The sequence below is a fragment of the Camelus ferus genome, chromosome 2 (assembly GCF_009834535.1).
Source record: "Camelus ferus isolate YT-003-E chromosome 2, BCGSAC_Cfer_1.0, whole genome shotgun sequence".
NCBI classification, from domain to species: domain Eukaryota; kingdom Metazoa; phylum Chordata; class Mammalia; order Artiodactyla; family Camelidae; genus Camelus; species Camelus ferus.
In genome coordinates, this window is record NC_045697.1 from 41,049,397 (window position 1) to 41,065,960 (window position 16,564).

A 16,564-nucleotide genomic window follows, 5' to 3' on the forward strand; every position below is an offset into this window, starting at 1 on the left:
TTAATTGGCTTAAATTTATTGAATTAAAGCTCAGGATGGAATATGGATCTCTGAAATGAATAAAATTAAGAACATATAAAAGATGTTTTGAACAGGACCGAATATCAAAGCCAATTATCAAGGACCTTCTGGTATGGACCAAATGTCTCAATGGACACTTTGGATATGATCAAAGGTCCTGCAAAGTTAATGAATGTTTCATGTAAGTGGGTAATATAAAAGCTTTAAGTTGTAAAAAAGAAAAAAAAAAGAACATATCATATGGATATGGTAAACCTGGGATATATATCTCCAAAAGAAAAGATTTTAGGATTAAAAAAAATGGTATCCTTTTGTACATTAACTATAAAGAATTCTTTACATAAATATACCAAAACACAAAATAGGTAAAATTATTATCATTTACTAACTTATTAAAGACTTAGTGCTGTAATATTTATATATAGGATTTAGACAAATTCATGGAACCAAGCATAAAAACATTTCTGAGATCTATATATTAGGTTTCATAAATGATACAAAGGCTTAGAAATCGTTCATATTTACGGAGTCTCCAGCCCAGGTGTTTTGGCTTCCTAGTTAGACTCTTCCTATCAGAGCACATCACCTCTTCACATGGTCTTTCTCCTCAGGAAAAGAGTTCAACTGATGTGATTTATAATGTATTTGAAGAGTCAGTAAAATGTGACTCATTTTAACAAATGAATAACTAGAGATCTATTGTTTTCTGATTGCTCCTACTTTCCTACCTACTCTTAAAGTAACACTATAAATAAGCATGAAATTGAAATGTCAATCGGGCTGAAGCAGATAAATCCTTTCATTAGAACACTATAGGACGACACTGTTACACTGCCAGAGGCCTCATATACTAAGCTGGGTAAAGACCTTTCTTCCTATTCTTACAACAAATGCTTTATGCTTGTGCAATGGAGGAATTCAAGTGTCGCTGTCAGGGGCTGAGCCCTCCTGATGTAAACAACTGCATGGCAGATGCAGGATAGTGGTGCTGTCCTGAGACCAGCCAGGGATCCCCACCAGGGATCCAGGTTTTGTACTGGGGAGAATCCTAGGCTGTAAATCACATGCCATAGTCTTGGATCAGGATAATGGATTCTCATCTGCTTTGCCTCCCGCAGAACAGAATGGGTACCTGAGAAACTGTAACTTCTGCCTCTAAGGGGAGCAGCGAAGACTGGACACTAGCTGTGGCTATTAATTTCTGTTCTGGTCAGAAAATAATGTGTTTAAGGTACAGAAACCTACCCAATTGACCTCAAATAAAATGGATGTGTAGTGAATGTTGTTGCTAGGATGCAATGGAAATCTCACGGACAAAGGGACATATAGTCCACCCAGAAGATCCAGAGAACTCAAAGGAGGTAGGTCAGGAGTGAAACTGACCTGGGTTAAATTTGGCTCTGCAACTTACTAGTTGTATAATTGTATGTAAGTCATTCTGTAATCCTATAAACTCTTTTCCCCTTAACTGTACTAGGGAAACCATTGTCTTCTTTCCTCCTAAGCTGTGAGGGTCAGATGTCATGTCAGATGGCCAAGAATGATGGCTGGCATGGAGTAGGCGCCCAATAATATGCTTTAAAATGATTCAGTGCTCTAAGTGTGGCTCATGGGAGAGTCATGGGGCAACCCTGGAAATAGAAGAGATGGTTTAGGGAGTAGGTGATGAATTATATTTTGGATATGTTGAAATTTTCACTGAACAGGATATTCAGGTAGGAAGTTCCCACAAACCATGCAAATGCAGGATATGAATTCAGGAAAGAAGGCAAGGCTGGCTAGAGAATCAGATTTGGGGCCCATGCAAAGAGAAGTGAGTTACATCAGCAAGAGGAGAGCTGCTGAGAGCACTGGTGTAGAATAAATAGGGGAAGATGGGCATGCACAAAATTAAGGGGAGGAAGAAGAGGATGGAAACCAGGGAAGGAGTGGTTAGAGAGGTAAGAGAATTAAGAAGTTGCTTGTACAAAGGGGTTGAGAATATTTAGGGCTTTCAGTGCTGTTAAGTTCTTTGGTGATTTTTTAAAAAGTACATTAAATCTTCATTAATTAATTAGGATGTTAAATGGGCAATTACTGTTTTCTAAGAATTTTTTTTATTGAAGTATAGTCAATTTACAATATTGTGTCAATGTCTGGTGTACAGCATAATAGTTCAGTCATACATATATATACATACATTTGTTTTCATATTCTTTTTCAGTATAGGTTATTACAAGATATTGAGTATAGTTTCCTGTGCTATACAGTGTAAACTTGTTTATCTATTTTATATATGTATCTTTGATGATTTAAACACTTTTGCAGATGAATTGCTTTATCATTGTCTTAGAGCTGGTGTCATTCCTAGAGAAGTTTTGGGGGTAGCCATGAAAAAGTGTATGCTGCATCTGTAATTTATATATTAAAAGAAATAAAACATTGCTCTTTTAAATTAAAAGAGAATACATATGAGAAATTAATAGAATGTTTGAAAAGGGGAGTTGTAATAATATTTACAAGTATATACTCTAAAACCTTGCCCTAATTACTAATTACAATCTTGGAGGAATGTATAGTGTGGTAGAGAAAGCAAAATATCAGATAGTGTTGGGTCAAATCCTGTGATCTGCTTGAGGTGCCTGTTTTTTCCTTCTCTAATAACGCAAAAATCACATCACTAAATTAAGTAATAGCATCTACTGATGTGATAATTACATGAGACAATGTATATGAAGTACCTTAAACAGTGCCCAATGCATAGTTAATGTTATCACACAAGTATTGTTTTTGTATTATGATTATTACACCTCCTTGGCAGTCCTCCTTGTACTTTAGTTTTACCACTAGGTGGCAGCAATGCTCTCTTAACCAATTTAAATGAAAGGTGGCAACTTTCTGAAATAGTTGAGATCAGTGAAGATCTTTCCTTATTCAATAGGAAGATGTGTGTAGGGCACCAGAAAAACAGGGGGAGAGAGATTAGAGATCGAGATAGAGATAGAGAAAAAAGGAGAGAAGGGAGAAAGGGAATGAAGGGAGAGGGAGGGGAGGAGAGAGGAGAGATGTTTAGAAATAATTTCATATTTCATAAGAAAATACTGAAGTAGTGATTATGGGCAGGGGGAACAAGACCCATATTGGATACCCTTCCACATTCTGTAGAATTTAGTGTTATTTTTGTTTACAAATACACATGGGGGAATGATGGTTATCATATACTGCTGACCCTTGAAAAATGAAGGTTATACATACCACATCTTCTTTTTCCAGTCATTTGTCAATGGACATTTAGGTTGTTTCCATATCTTGACTATTACAAATAGTGCTGCTGTGAACATTGGGGTGCATATATCTTCTTGAATTAGAGTCTTCTCCAGATATATGCCCAGGAGTGGGATTGCTATATCATAGGGTACGTCTATTTAAATGATGAACATTTATAATCTTATATTTTCTGAGGGCCGTGAATCATGCAGTGTCTTACCATGTGAATTTCTCCATAAGTTGGTTTGTGTCCTCCCCACATGGCAGCTGACCTCTTCCAGGGTTAGTGATCCAAGAGAGACGACAAGAAGGTTAAGCCACAATACCTTTGATGACCAAGTTTCAAAAGTCATACTCTAACTGCCACCATTTTTGTTTGAAGTGAGTCACATAGGAAATAACTAAACACAAGTGTCAGGAATAATATAAGTATACAGAAATGAAGTTCCCATGTAGACAAATTAGACTATCTGGTCTCTCTCAGTGTGATCCTGAACCCACTGCATTCTTTCTCTGCATCTTGATTTCTTCATCTATAAAAAGAGAACAGGTCACGACACCATGGCTACTTCAACTCTAAGGTGGCCTATCTCTGCCCCATCTGAGTGTGACTTCAGTTAATAACTTGGTCTCAGTTTTTTCATTTCTAAAACGAAATGATCCTAAAAGTGGCTTTCAAACTTTTTAGATCCACTGTAAGAACTACAGTTATATTGAAACAGCGCATACACACAGGCATGTGTATGAGAAATGAAAGTTCCACAAAACAATTCTTAAAAATACTTATTTGCATGTTGTACTCTCATTCCCCTCCCCCAGGCTATGCTAATTAATTTAAAAAATTCAGGTCAAATCCTACTATGTTGATTTCACAATCCAAAGATAGCGTCACCATTCTTTGTGTTAAAATACTAACAGCCCCTTTCACTCCTGGCTTCTCAGGGGAGTCCTCATCTTCCAGTTTCTTGGAGGCACAAAAGTACCCTCTACAGGTGGGTCAACCCTGCCAGCCTGTTCTAATTAGGCAGGAGCTAGTATCAGAAGTAGCTTGTCAGGGTGGAAAGGGTATTGCGTTTACCTTCAAAAGTTGGCCCTGTAACTCACCACTATCTGACCTTGGGCAGTCCTTTAGCCTCTCTTAGCGGAATCCTCCTCTCTACAATTCAAATAGTAAGTACTCCCTTGCCCATCCCGTAAAGTTTTCCTAGGTTCAAAATTAGATAATTGGGCACTTATCCTGTGGCAGAGAATATTTACAGACCCCATCTTTGACCCACACAACCACCCTGTAAGATAATAGAGTAGTTTACTTGCTTTATAGGTGAAGAAATGTAGGCCTAGAGAACTTACGTAGGCAAGATCTTAAAGTTAGCAAGTGGCAGACCTAGAATTCCAAACCAGTCCTTACTCCAAAACCCTCATGCAAAATGGAGGCAAACTATTTTCACCTGACGTTAAGTCGTGATCATCTGACATATCAAAATAGCAACACATTCTGAATCCCCCCGGTGTAATGACTTCAGAAAGGAGTCCGTCAGGCCTTGTTTTCTGATCCTATTTTGCTCTTAACGCGGGCCACGAGTTTCGAGATTTAGCGTTTAAAACGCCTTGACGCACCAGGACGTGTGACCTCTAACAACGCTTCCGCTCCTCCAGAGGCACCCGTGAGACTCGCTCCCGGTCAACACGTCGGGATTGGGCACATTTCTGTAAGTGGTGCCCTCAGACCTCTTCTCACAGCCCCCTCACATCTGGAAGTGTGGTTTTCATGCAAAGGCCTCGCTTACAGCCCTCTCTTTCGCTGTGGGCTTTGCTCCGTCAAGCGTGACCCGGTCCTCGGCCGTGGGACACGGAGCACCCCGCCCCCGGCACCGAGGGGACCCCGCGGGGGCCTTATCCCGGGCCCGGCGCCCAGGCTCTCTCGCGGGTGGGACCCGCACCACAAAGCCCTTTATTGAGGCCCGGGCTTGACGCGGGGCCGCCCGCGGCTCCGGGCGCGAGCAGAAAAGAGGCGTGTGCGCGGCCATGTGCGCCTAGATGGGCGCGCGCTCTGCCCTGGATCCGCGCGGCACCGCCGCCCCCCAACTACCCCAACCCGCCAGACCCCCTAGTGCCGGTAATCAGGCGCCGGCCCTTTCTGCGGGGGTCCTGTCTCGCGAGGCCCAAGGCGCACCCCCCTCCCCGGCGTGTGGGGTGCGGGTGGGAGGAGGAGCGAGGCGGGACGGCGCGCGGGACGGCCCTCCCCTCTCTCCTTCTTTTCCTCCCGCTCCTCCTCTCCCCTCCCCCTCCTTTCTTTCTCCCTTCCCCCCTCCCCCTCCCTTCCCCTCTCCTTTCCCCCCTCCTCCCCTCTCCCTCCCCCCTCCCCTCTCCCTTCCCCCCTCCTTCCGTCTCCCTTCCCCCCTCCTCCCCTCCCCTCTCCCTTCCTCTCCCCACCTCCGGCCCTGCGGCGGCCGCCGACTCCCCCGAGCCGGTTTTTACTGGAATTTGCGCATCCCGCGGGGAGGAGACTCCGAAGAAGCGTGCTCATGAGGGGAAGTGGTAGTGGTACTTAAAGTGGGCCAATTTTCAAGTTCAGATTTTTGAAAAAGGGAAAACCTGGGAAGGTTTGTATCCTTTAAAAGGCTCGGGCGGGGGACGGGAAGTTCCTGGGCCCTGAGAGCTATTTGTCGCTTAAGATTGCTCCAGTCAGACACGTTTTGGTGGTAAGGTGTTGAGCCAGTTTGGCTGGCTTAGGCAGTGACAGAGTATCAGGACGGAATGCCAATGTATTAACCTGGCATTTTCTTCTTACTTGGGAAGAAATGATAAAATGAGTTCGTGGAAAGTAAACGAGAACACAGTTCTACATTAGGAGTTCTGTTCAATGAACATTGATTAGGGACGTTCTGACATTTAGAAGTTTTGGGGGGAATCTTTTTATTATTTGAATATAAACATAGTCAAGTGCATATTTTATTTTAATAGTAATTAGATGTGTTGCAATCATTTCAGGCAAAGTGAACGGAAGATCTGAGTCATTACATCAGGCACCTGTGTTAGGAAATTGGACTGTAACAATTCACCATGGCTTATGGTTTGCCAAGAAGGAATACAGTGAAAACCATTTTACGGAGCAGTTGTTACGAAGTGTAAGTATTTTTTTCACAGTAAAAGTAAACACTGACCGTCGTGGAGAGTGTTCTTGTTAAAATAAAAGTACTGGGCATGTTTACACTAGGCTATGTGTGGCATTTTCAGGGGTTGGGGTATTGATTTTTTTTTTTTAAAGAAGATGCTTTTGTAAGGATATATAAATTTTCTTAGTTGGTCTTTACAACAAAACAACACTTTAAAATGAGGAAACTGAGGTTTGGAGAAGTGATTTGATCAAAGTCCCACAGTCATGTAGTAAGGAAGTGACTGGTTTAGAAGTCTGAGTCTTCTTACTCCAAAGCAACATTTTCTGCTGTAGACAACCACCTTAAAATACCTCTTTAGATAGTGTAAATCTACCTAAAATGCGTTGGTGCCAGGTACATCTTAACAGGACACTTAATTAGCAGATATAGACAGTTTTGCATTCTGTAAGCTTGGGCAGGCAATGTATGGACAACATGGGCTTTGCAGTTAAGAAGACCTGGGCTCAAATCCTGGCCTTACCCGGGCTCCCTCTGTGGCCTTGAGTAAATTACTTAACTTCTCCGTGCCTTGGCCTCCGTGTCTGTGACGGAGGCCTATCAATACCTGCCTATGCGGTGTGGACTACAAATGAAGTGATGTATGTAGAGTACTTGCACGTTGCCTGAGGTATAGCAGGCCCGTAATGAACATGGTTTGCTGCCATATAGTAGTATCACTCTGTAGTATTGTCGTGCTACCTTGTTTTTAATTTTTGGATTTTTTTTTTAACGTCTCTGCCACAGTCAATGACATATTCATTGATGTGAGTCAATTAAATTTTACTTTTTGACAGCGTTCTAAGAAGTATATGGATACACCTCACGGAGTTGGAAAACCAGAGAAAGCTCACCATCATATTCTATTAAGATTTATCAATTCAGTATGTGATTAGACCTTCAGCTGTAGGCAGGTACCACTATAGTCATCATTATAAACGGAATTTTTATAACAAAGATATTCCTGTGTCTGAAGAATGATTTAAAGCTCTGATTCTGTGGTTTTGGTTATACAGAAATTTGTATCATAAATAATATCTTCAAAACCAGTGTCGTCTTTATCATTCTCACAGGAAGGTATTTGATATCATACTATTTACAAGAGCAGCTAAATTAAGAGGAGAACAGTAGTAGCACTCTTTGGAGTTCGTTTGCTAAAGCAGCTCCTCACCTTGGACTTTTCTTGGTTGAGTGTTTTTAAAAGATTAGTAAACAAATACACTAAAAACATTCAAACAGTATAGAAGCATTTGGAAGGAAAATAAAAATGTTATCTCTCATATCCCTATTCCCATCCCCCCTCAGTCCCACTCAGGTAAGATGTTTTATATTTTTCTAGAATTTCTGTCTGTTATACAAGATACAACACACTGACACGTACACACATGTGTATGTACACATGTATTTACTTGTGGGATTATATTGAACTTTGCTCCCTCTCCCCCCTACATATCCTGCACAGCCTAGTGGTTAAGAGCACAGATTCTAAAGTCTGACTTTCTGGGTTCAAATTCCAAAGCCACGATCAACAGCCTTATGATCTTGAGCAAGTTCTCTGTTCTTGTTTCCTAATCTGTAAAATGAGTATAATAACAGCACCTGCCTACTTCACGGGGTTACTGTGGCAATTAAAAGTATTTATACGTGTAAACTGATTAAAGCAGCATCTAGCAGATAGTAGGTGTTAGGTAAGCATTAGCTGTTTTATTGCTTATCTTTCCAAGTCAGTATATAAGGATGAACCTCATTCTTTGATTATGTGTAATACAGTTTGTTTAATAACCAGGCTCTTCTTGATAGACATTAAAGCTATTTTGTGGGTTTTAGGAGGACAAACAATGTTACATTGAGCATTCTTATAAACACATCTTTGTGTGTTTGTTCAAGTGCATGTATAATTGTAGACTTCAAGTCAGTCATTAAGATTGGATGATAACGTAACAAGGAAGCTGGAGGAGGAAAGCAGACAGCATGTGTGCAATACCCTCACTTCCCCTACTTGTACCAAAGCAGGTCGTCCACCTTTCCTCATGCCTGCAGATGAGAAATGTAGCTGATAAGTTAAATTTCCAAATTAGGATACATAAACAAATCCATTAAGATTTCATTGATTATTTTAAAATATTGTAGCTTAGGATTTCATTCCCTTCTCTGGTTTTCCAAGGCTTCTCTTGGTACTAGTGCTTCTAAATATACCTTGGGTTCATACCAGCTCTGGTTCTCAGTTAACTTCTGAGTCTCTGTTTCTTTGTCTACCTCCATGGTGGTTGTAAAGATTAAAATCAGATCACACACTCAAAGACTTAGTGTGTGCCAAGCATCCTGCTCAGTGCATGATTATTCCCTTTGTTCCTTCTGTAATGTGACCATATTTTTGATCAGCCAAAAAGGACTTGGAGCTTATAGTTCTTAACTACATCCTATTTAAAGACATGGAAAGATTGGATTGACTCCCAAGGAGGCTGTTTTTTGAGCAAATGTTCCTGTCATTTTAACTTATGTTCATTTTTTTAGTATATCTCTACATTAGTTAATATAAAGCTCCTTCTCCTGACTTGATTTGCAACTCTGGGAAATCCTGAATACTCTCCTGTAAATAAACCAAAATGTGTAATGGAAAATGGAACTGAAAATTAAGATGTCATCTCTATATCCTGCAGTAGATGTCAATAAATATTTATTGACTGAATTAATGAACTTTTGCTTCAGACAGGAACCCTGGGAACTTGCACTGCTTACGAAGACCTGGCACACAAACCTAGCCAACATCAAGTTGCCTTTCTTGAAAGAAATTGCATTTGGTGGTTCCATACGCCTCAAAAAATGTAAAACCACTAAGGATGGTCTGGTCCCTTCAGCAGAATGTAAGTTCTGTTAAAACTACTTTAATAAATTGCAAATTTTGTGTGCATTATTTTGATTAGAGAAATGTTCAAATCTGCTCATTCACACCCGTACTCCCTTTCTATGTAGCCCTGTCTCCTTGTTTCAGATTCAAGAATGTGAGTTTTGCTGTGTGGTAAATATTCATTTTTGACTGAATTATGCTTGGTAAAAAATGTCAGTTGGATTGCTTCATATATTTTATTTTTCAGCCATCAAACTTGAAAGGGAGTATGAAATGAAGCGCCTGGATAACCTGAAACGTCAGGAAAACGCGGCTGAGGAAATTAGGTTTTCCCTGAGGGAAAAGCAGATTGGTTTGAGAAGACCTCTTCCACCTAAGTGACAGTCATCTTGTAATTGAATCTGTACTCTCTGCTTCCTACACCCAAAGAGGATGAAGGGCCCCGACCTTTCACTGTGTGAAGTTTGGTGCAGACGTCCGAATACCCGCTGGTGGATGGGCCAGCTCCCGCGGGTTAGCAGACAGCTCTGACAGATCTTCTGGGGTCCTGCCATGTGCTTGTACCTTTGTATCACAAGCGACAGCACTGTAAGTAGATGAAAATGTAGCCGGCATTGAGTAGTCATTTGTGTTCTTGATTTTGGTTTTTGTAAAATTGTACTAGGGAAAGAGGAAACTCCTTGTCAGAGACATTATTTTAAAGAATATCTTGAGTGTGCATCTTTGAGGCCCCCAAGGGGGTACCAGAAAAGAGAGAAAGAAATTGCTTTTAAAATTTTAAACTGTGAAAATTTTTAATGAAACATTGTAGGTTTCATTTAGTAACTCTCCAGTTTCTAGTTTTCAGTGAAACATCCTTTACTATTCTCTTGTGGTACTTTAAAGTGGCAACTAGAACTTACTTTGTTTTTGTTCTCCAAAAAAAATTGTCTTTTTCCATTTGCCTAATTTCATATTGTCTCCCTGAGATGCCTCTTGGAGCATGTGGAACACATATACGTATGTGAAAATGATATGAAAATACAAAGACTGCATTTGTGAGACCTGTTCCTTGTACAGAGGGGTTGGAGAATGGAGAATTGATTAACTGGAAAGAATTGGATTTGCATCAACCAATTTTCCTAGAATTTGAATCCAGGAAAGCACACTTGGATATGAAAGTTACATTTAAGCACAGTTTAGTGTTTGTTCGATGATTCAGCAGGCATTTTACGATCTTCTGGTATTTTCGCCTCATTATGAAAGTCATAATGGCACAGTATTTAAGAGTCCATACTTTTGACCTGGCTGCTGCCTTCTTCAGATCCCAGCTTGGCTGCTTAGAGTGGTGTGACCTGGAGTGAGTTTCATTTTTCTTGCATGTGAGATAGAGAGAATACTGGTATTTACTTCCTTGACTTGTCACGAGGATTAAGTGGAAACCACCTGGCACACAATGGGAATCACTGTAGTTTTAGCTGTCACTGTGAGCATCCCTTTGTGTGGCTGCGATCTCAGTACTGAAGAGGATGATATCAGGCTGACTTTGTAGACCTTTGTGAGACCAGAAGTCTTGAGTTTTCAAAAATTTGTTTTTTTAAAATATATTTTTATTGAAGCACGGTCAGTTTACAATGTTGTGTCAGTTTCTGGTGTACAGCACAATGCTTCAGTCACCTTGGAACATATATTCATTCATTCTCATATTCTTCTTCATCATAGATTACAAGGTATTGAATATGGTTCCCTGTGCTATACAGTATAAACTTGTTTATCGGATTTATAAGAATCCTCCCCTGTTTTGAAACGAGAGCCACTCTGCCAGAGTTCAGTAGGTGTTCTGTGCGATTCAGTGGGTTTGTAGATGTAATTCTTGGTATATTTGTGGGAGAGGGTGAGCTGTGAGTCTCTCTACTCTGCCATCTTGGCTTCACCTCCTCAAAAGTTTGGTTTTATTCTTGTCAGTGTATATGTCCCTGCCAGACCATATGACCTGATTTTTTAGTTCAAAATCTGGCCACAGTACCTATGGCACGTCCTGATCATTTCTGTTTATGAACAATAATCTCTGATAATTAGCTTGTCACTTATGCCCTTCTCTTGAAAGGAGCTTGGAACATTTGTGTGCACAAAGTCACTTTTTAACTCAGAAACATACATAATGGTTTATGTCTGCTCTTGGGAGTCACCAGGGAACCTTAAGCATCTTACTCATCCCCTCAGAGCCGTTCACCTCTAGTTAGTGACATTAATTGAAGGTGTGAATTATATGCTTCCATCCTTCTTCAGAGCTGTTGTGCAAATGAATGAAATATGTATCTGTTTGCAAAAAAGGTTTCCAGAATTCAACATTTTAATATTCCTTGGGAAAAGGTGATATTTGAAAAAATTTTAGTTTCCTGTCTTTCTCTTGGTAGAAAAATGCCTGCTTGCAGCTTTAGGGTTCTTCTAAATTCTAGGATTCTTATGTTTTCAGGCAGATATTTATGAACTGGCTTTAACCTGCACATATTGAAGTAAAATGACATCACAAAATAAATGTAATATGTTGTGCGTATGTCTCTCTCCTCACATGACACAGGACTAGGAATAATTTCCCGCTTATGTTAGCGCTCCAGTGCCTTTTCTCCACGCTGAACTCATGGAGCCCCTCAGTGTACATTTATTGATTATTGATTGAAAGTTTCCTATGGTCAGAGGTTTATAATGGAAAGTACTTCATGGTTGTGTCCCTACTTTTTGTGTTGGGTTAGTTTTTATGGAGGGGTGGCCATGATGTGATTGAACATGGGCTCAAACAGTTCAAGGCAAAAATAAGAATGAACAAATACACAATTTTACATAAACCGTCTTAAAGTTACACAAATTTATTTTAAGCTGTAACAATTAGCATTTCTTACAGGGCAGGTCTAGTGGTGATGAGCTCCCTCAGTTTTGTTTATCTGGGAAAGTCTTAATTTCTCCTTAATTTTTGAAGGTCACTTTTGCCAGATGTCGTATTCCCAGTTGGCAGTTTTTTTTACTTTGACACTGAATATATTATCCCACTCCCCTCTGGCCTGCTCAGTTAAGGAGGTTTGCCCACCCTTCACTGGGGTCTGCAGTCTCTTGTTCCCACTGCGGTCTGCCTGTGATGGTGCAGTGTCTCTGTGCTGTAACGAGCTGCCGTGCTTTTGTGTGTTCTCTGTGGCCCCCAACCTGTATCCAAATCAGTGTCCTGAGTCAGGTAAGACAGAAACCAGGTTTTTGAGGAGCCCCTGAAAAGAACATTGGATGTACACTTTACTCTTCTCTTCCCTTCCTGAGGGAGAAGCTGGGGGTTGGGATTTTTCTTTTCATCATGCCAGACTGTGCCGGGGACACGGAGTAGCTAGATCCCAGAATTCTGATAGGAATCAAGGCGGAAGACTATTTACATCTAATATAGCATAGTGATTTAGAGCACTGGGTGTAAAGCATGGGCCATCGGGGACTGAATGCCAGTTTTATCACTTATTAGCTGTGTCATCTCAGACAGATGATTTAACTTCCCTGTGCTTTAGCTTCTACGTCTGTAGAAAGTGGATAGTGATAGTTGTGACAAGTGAGTGAGTTAATATGTACAGCACTTACAGCAGTGCCTGGCGTAGAGTGAGCGCGAACACTAAACATTAGCTCCTCCACCGTCACCCACTGTGCTTGGTACTCTGCAGGCTTTTGCAGTTTGGAAGTTCATGTCCTTCAGTTCTGGGAAATTACTTTAAATTATTCCATGGCTATTTCCAGCTTTGCATTTTCTATATACTTTCTAGAGTATTGTCATTCGTATACTGTAACTTCTGTACCAGCTTTCTAATTTTTTATCTTTCTTCCTCCTGTCTTCCATCCCTTTGTCTTTTGCTCCAGTTCTGAGAGAAACTCTCGGTTTTATCTGCTAATCATTACAAGCTTTTCATTTCTGCTATCATGTTTTTTCCCTCTGAAGACGTACTCCTCTCCTTTAAAAAAAAAAAAAAGGAACCTGTTTTATTCATAATTGCTTAGCTTATCTTTCTGAGAACACAAAATAGATTTCTTCTCCCTGTATTGTATGCATCTCCTCAACATTATTTTTGTTTATTTTTATTTCTTTTATGTTAAAAGCTCTCACAGTAATCCAGGTGTGACAAAGTGCATAACTTAAGGAAATAATGGTGGAATGTAATACAGGTCTGACTCAGGAGTCATGGAAGAAGTAGAAACCATAGGATAATGTCGTCAATTGGATGTGTCTGAGTTAAGAAATGTGGGAATTTAGGATGACTTCCAGATTGTGAGCTTAGGGAAGGAAAAATTGTCTTAGGTGTGTAGGAGATACATTTAGTTTTAGATATGTTGGTGTTTGAAGTTCTTGGGAGACACTTGAGTGACGATCACCAGTAGTAGTGGGCTTTATGGGGGGGCTGCTCAGGAAGGAGACTGTGTAGAGATGAAAGATGAAACCACAGGTGTCTTTGAGCTCATCCAGGGGGAGCAGACAGAATGAAAGAGGAGAGATAGTGAACATCCTGAAACTTTGGTTGGCAGTGTAGAAGAGGCAGATATTTAGGGCAGAAATGGATTAGATACCTAAATCCTAAGTGAATTGCATACTGCATTTTATTTTTAATGAAAAATATTCTGGCATAGAAATTTAATAGTAAATAATAGAAATTTTTGGAGAGAATCTTTCTTTTTTTCAGCTGACAGATTTTCCTCAATGGAAACATTTTATCATGGGTCAGAGGAGGAAGATGGAAAGGAAGAGGAGAGAGAAAAAAACCATTTGCTAAGAACTTAGATGCAAAAACTCTTCTAGGTGCTCTATTCATGTCCTGTAGTCCTCACAACAGTCCTCTGACATCAGGGAACTAAGTCTGGGGACAGGCCTGGGCCAGGGCCTTGGCGAGGCAGAGCTTATGCCCTAGTTGACAGGGCAGCAAGTATGGAGGAGAAAAAAAAGTCTTCTTTTGCTTACTGTCTCTAGGTACCTTAGGGCCTTGCTTTCACTCAGTTTCTCTGGCCTCTTTTCCTCATGGTCTTAAGAACAGTTATCTCTTTTCTATTCCAGGAAATGGCACCATTTCCATTCCATTTTTGTAGTCCAGAAACCTACGAGTCGTCTGTCCTTCCTCTGTGTCCTCATCTCCTCTTCCCTCCCAGTCCAGTCCGTCAGCAGCTCTTGCTGGCGCTGCCTTCAGAGTGAATCCCAGATGCACTGCTTTTCTCAGCCTCTTTCATCCTTGTCCAGACCTCCATCATCTCTTACTTGGAATATGGAGAAAGCTGCTTAACTGACTTCACTGCTTTCATTCTGGCCTTCCTACTGTAGTCTATTCCCAGCTGCCAGAGCAATTTTTAAAAAATGGCAACCACGTCATTGCCAAAAAGATCATGTCCGTCCCCTGAGTAACACCCTTTCCCATGGCCTGCGAGGCCCTGCGTTATCTGACACTTGACTCCTTCCTTGACCTCATTTCTCCCACTCATCATCCAGCCCCGCTGGGTGCAAGCGTGCTAACCTGCTTCTTGTTCTCTCACAGATCAGACTCGTTTCTGCCTTGGAACCTTTGACCTTGCTGTTTACTTTTCCCCAGATTCTCTTCCCTCAGATTTTCAGTGATGTTTCCTAATTGTTTAGGATTTAGTTCAAATGACATCTCCTGAGGGAGACCTGTGACCACCCTCGATAAATAGGTCTTTCCTTTTACTTGCTGTCCGTAATAGCATTCTGCTATTAATTCCTTTATAGCACTCATATCATTATCCACAGTGATTTATTTCCTTACTTATTTGCCTATGTTATTTTCTGTGGTGTCTCTACTGTCTATTTATAATAGTACCTACCCATAGATGCCACTCTGTCAGTATTTGTTGATTGAATGAGTGTATTACCTTAAAAATTGTTGAAAGGGTACTGCTTTTTAAAATCAATGTTTCTAATGCTTTAAACAAAAAATTTCTTTTTATTGAGGTATAATTGATTGAAAAGGTGCCACTTTTGTAGGGTGATCGGGGGATTTGATTTTTGCTGTCTCTTCCCTATATATGCTTAGATACATATTTTTCAGTTTTATTGGGGTGTGATTGGCTATACCATAAACTGCACATATTTAAAGTACAGTCTGATGAGTTTTGACGCCTGTAGGGTTGTCATCACGATCAAGATAATGAATATATCCACCCCCTCAAGAGTTTTTCTGTGCCTCTTGTAATCCATCCCTTCTCGCTGCTCCTCTCCCTCCCCCAGGCAACCACTGATTTAGCTGCTTCCTGGCACTATAGATTGATTTGTGTTTTTGAGAATTTTATATAAATGGAATCATACAATATGTTCTTTTTTTTTGGGTCAGGCTTCTTTTCCTCAGCACAATTATTTTGAGATTCATCCGTGTTGTTGTGTATGTGTTCCTGTTTATTGCTGAGTGTATGGATATACTGCACTTTGTTTATCTGAGAACTTGCTGATAAACATGTTGAGTTGTTTCCAGTTCTGCGTGCTTACAGATAAAGCTGCTGTGAGCATTGTGTGGGCACATGCTTTCATTTCTCTTGGGTGTGTACTTCAAGGAGAGGAATGACTGAGTTGTATAGTAGGTGTATGTTTAACCTGACCCATTTTCTTTCTTTTTTTGTAATTGAAGTAGAGTTGGTTTACAATGTTGTGTTAATTTCTGCTGTACAACACAGTGATTCAGTTATATATGTATATTCCTTTTCATACTCTTTTTCATTATAGCGTATTACAAGATGTTGAATATAGTTCCCTGTGCTATACAGTAGGACCTTCTTGCTGACCTATTACATATAGAGTAGTTAGTGTCTGCTAATCCTGAAATCCCAATTTATCCCTCAACTCCCCCTTTCCCCTCTGGTCATCTTAAGTTTGTTTTCTGTGTCTGTGAGTCTGTTTCTGTTTTGTAAATAAGTTCATTTGTGTCATTTTTTTAGATACCACATATAAACGATATCATATGGTATTTTTCTTTCTCTTTCTGGCTTACTTGACTTAATATGACCATCTCTAATTGACCCATTATCTGATCCTTGTTTTAGTTCTGGAGGAATCTGGGGCTAGATGAAGGACTTGTAACTCCCCCAAGGTGACACAGCTTTGAAAGAAATGGACCATATGCTGTGCCACAGAGCACGTGCTGAATTACAGAGAGCGCGAGCTCTCTCACTCAGAGATTAAGCTACGAGTGTGGACATACCTCAGAGATATTGTGGGTTTGGTTCCAGACCACTGCAATAAAGCGAGTATCACAATAAAATGAGTCACGAATGCTTTGGTTTCTCAGTGCATATAGAAGTTCTG

The 16,564-nt window shown here is 40.5% G+C and overlaps 1 protein-coding gene across 4 annotated transcripts; it reads left to right on the top strand.

Annotated features, from left to right (window-relative positions):
* The first annotated feature begins 4,142 nt into the window (after positions 1 to 4,142).
* C2H4orf36 (chromosome 2 C4orf36 homolog) lies at positions 4,143 to 16,487 on the top strand. 4 transcript variants are annotated; one of them, XM_032498723.1, is made up of 5 exons: positions 4,143 to 4,976; positions 6,259 to 6,395; positions 9,132 to 9,286; positions 9,518 to 9,858; positions 16,303 to 16,487. In XM_032498723.1, the coding sequence occupies exons 2-4, from the start codon at positions 6,331 to 6,333 to the stop codon at positions 9,649 to 9,651; spliced, it is 354 nt and encodes a 117-aa protein (XP_032354614.1). In that variant the 5' UTR covers positions 4,143 to 4,976; positions 6,259 to 6,330; the 3' UTR covers positions 9,652 to 9,858; positions 16,303 to 16,487. The 4 variants fall into 4 exon arrangements, with proteins under 4 accessions (XP_032354614.1, XP_032354622.1, XP_032354606.1 ...); XM_032498731.1 differs by lacking the exon at positions 4,143 to 4,976 and adding an exon at positions 5,271 to 5,383; XM_032498715.1 differs by lacking the exon at positions 4,143 to 4,976 and adding an exon at positions 5,593 to 5,870 and having other exon boundaries at positions 6,250 to 6,395.
* The last annotated feature ends 77 nt before the right edge of the window (positions 16,488 to 16,564 follow it).

Coding starts and splice junctions, on each gene's coding strand:
- C2H4orf36 (XM_032498723.1), top strand. CDS start 6,331: ATGGCTTATGGTTTGCCAAGAAGGAATACAGTGAAAACCATTTTACGG. Junction 6,396..9,131: donor CGGAGCAGTTGTTACGAAGT/GTAAGTATTTTT, acceptor CTTTTGCTTCAG/ACAGGAACCCTGGGAACTTG. Junction 9,287..9,517: donor TCTGGTCCCTTCAGCAGAAT/GTAAGTTCTGTT, acceptor TTTATTTTTCAG/CCATCAAACTTGAAAGGGAG.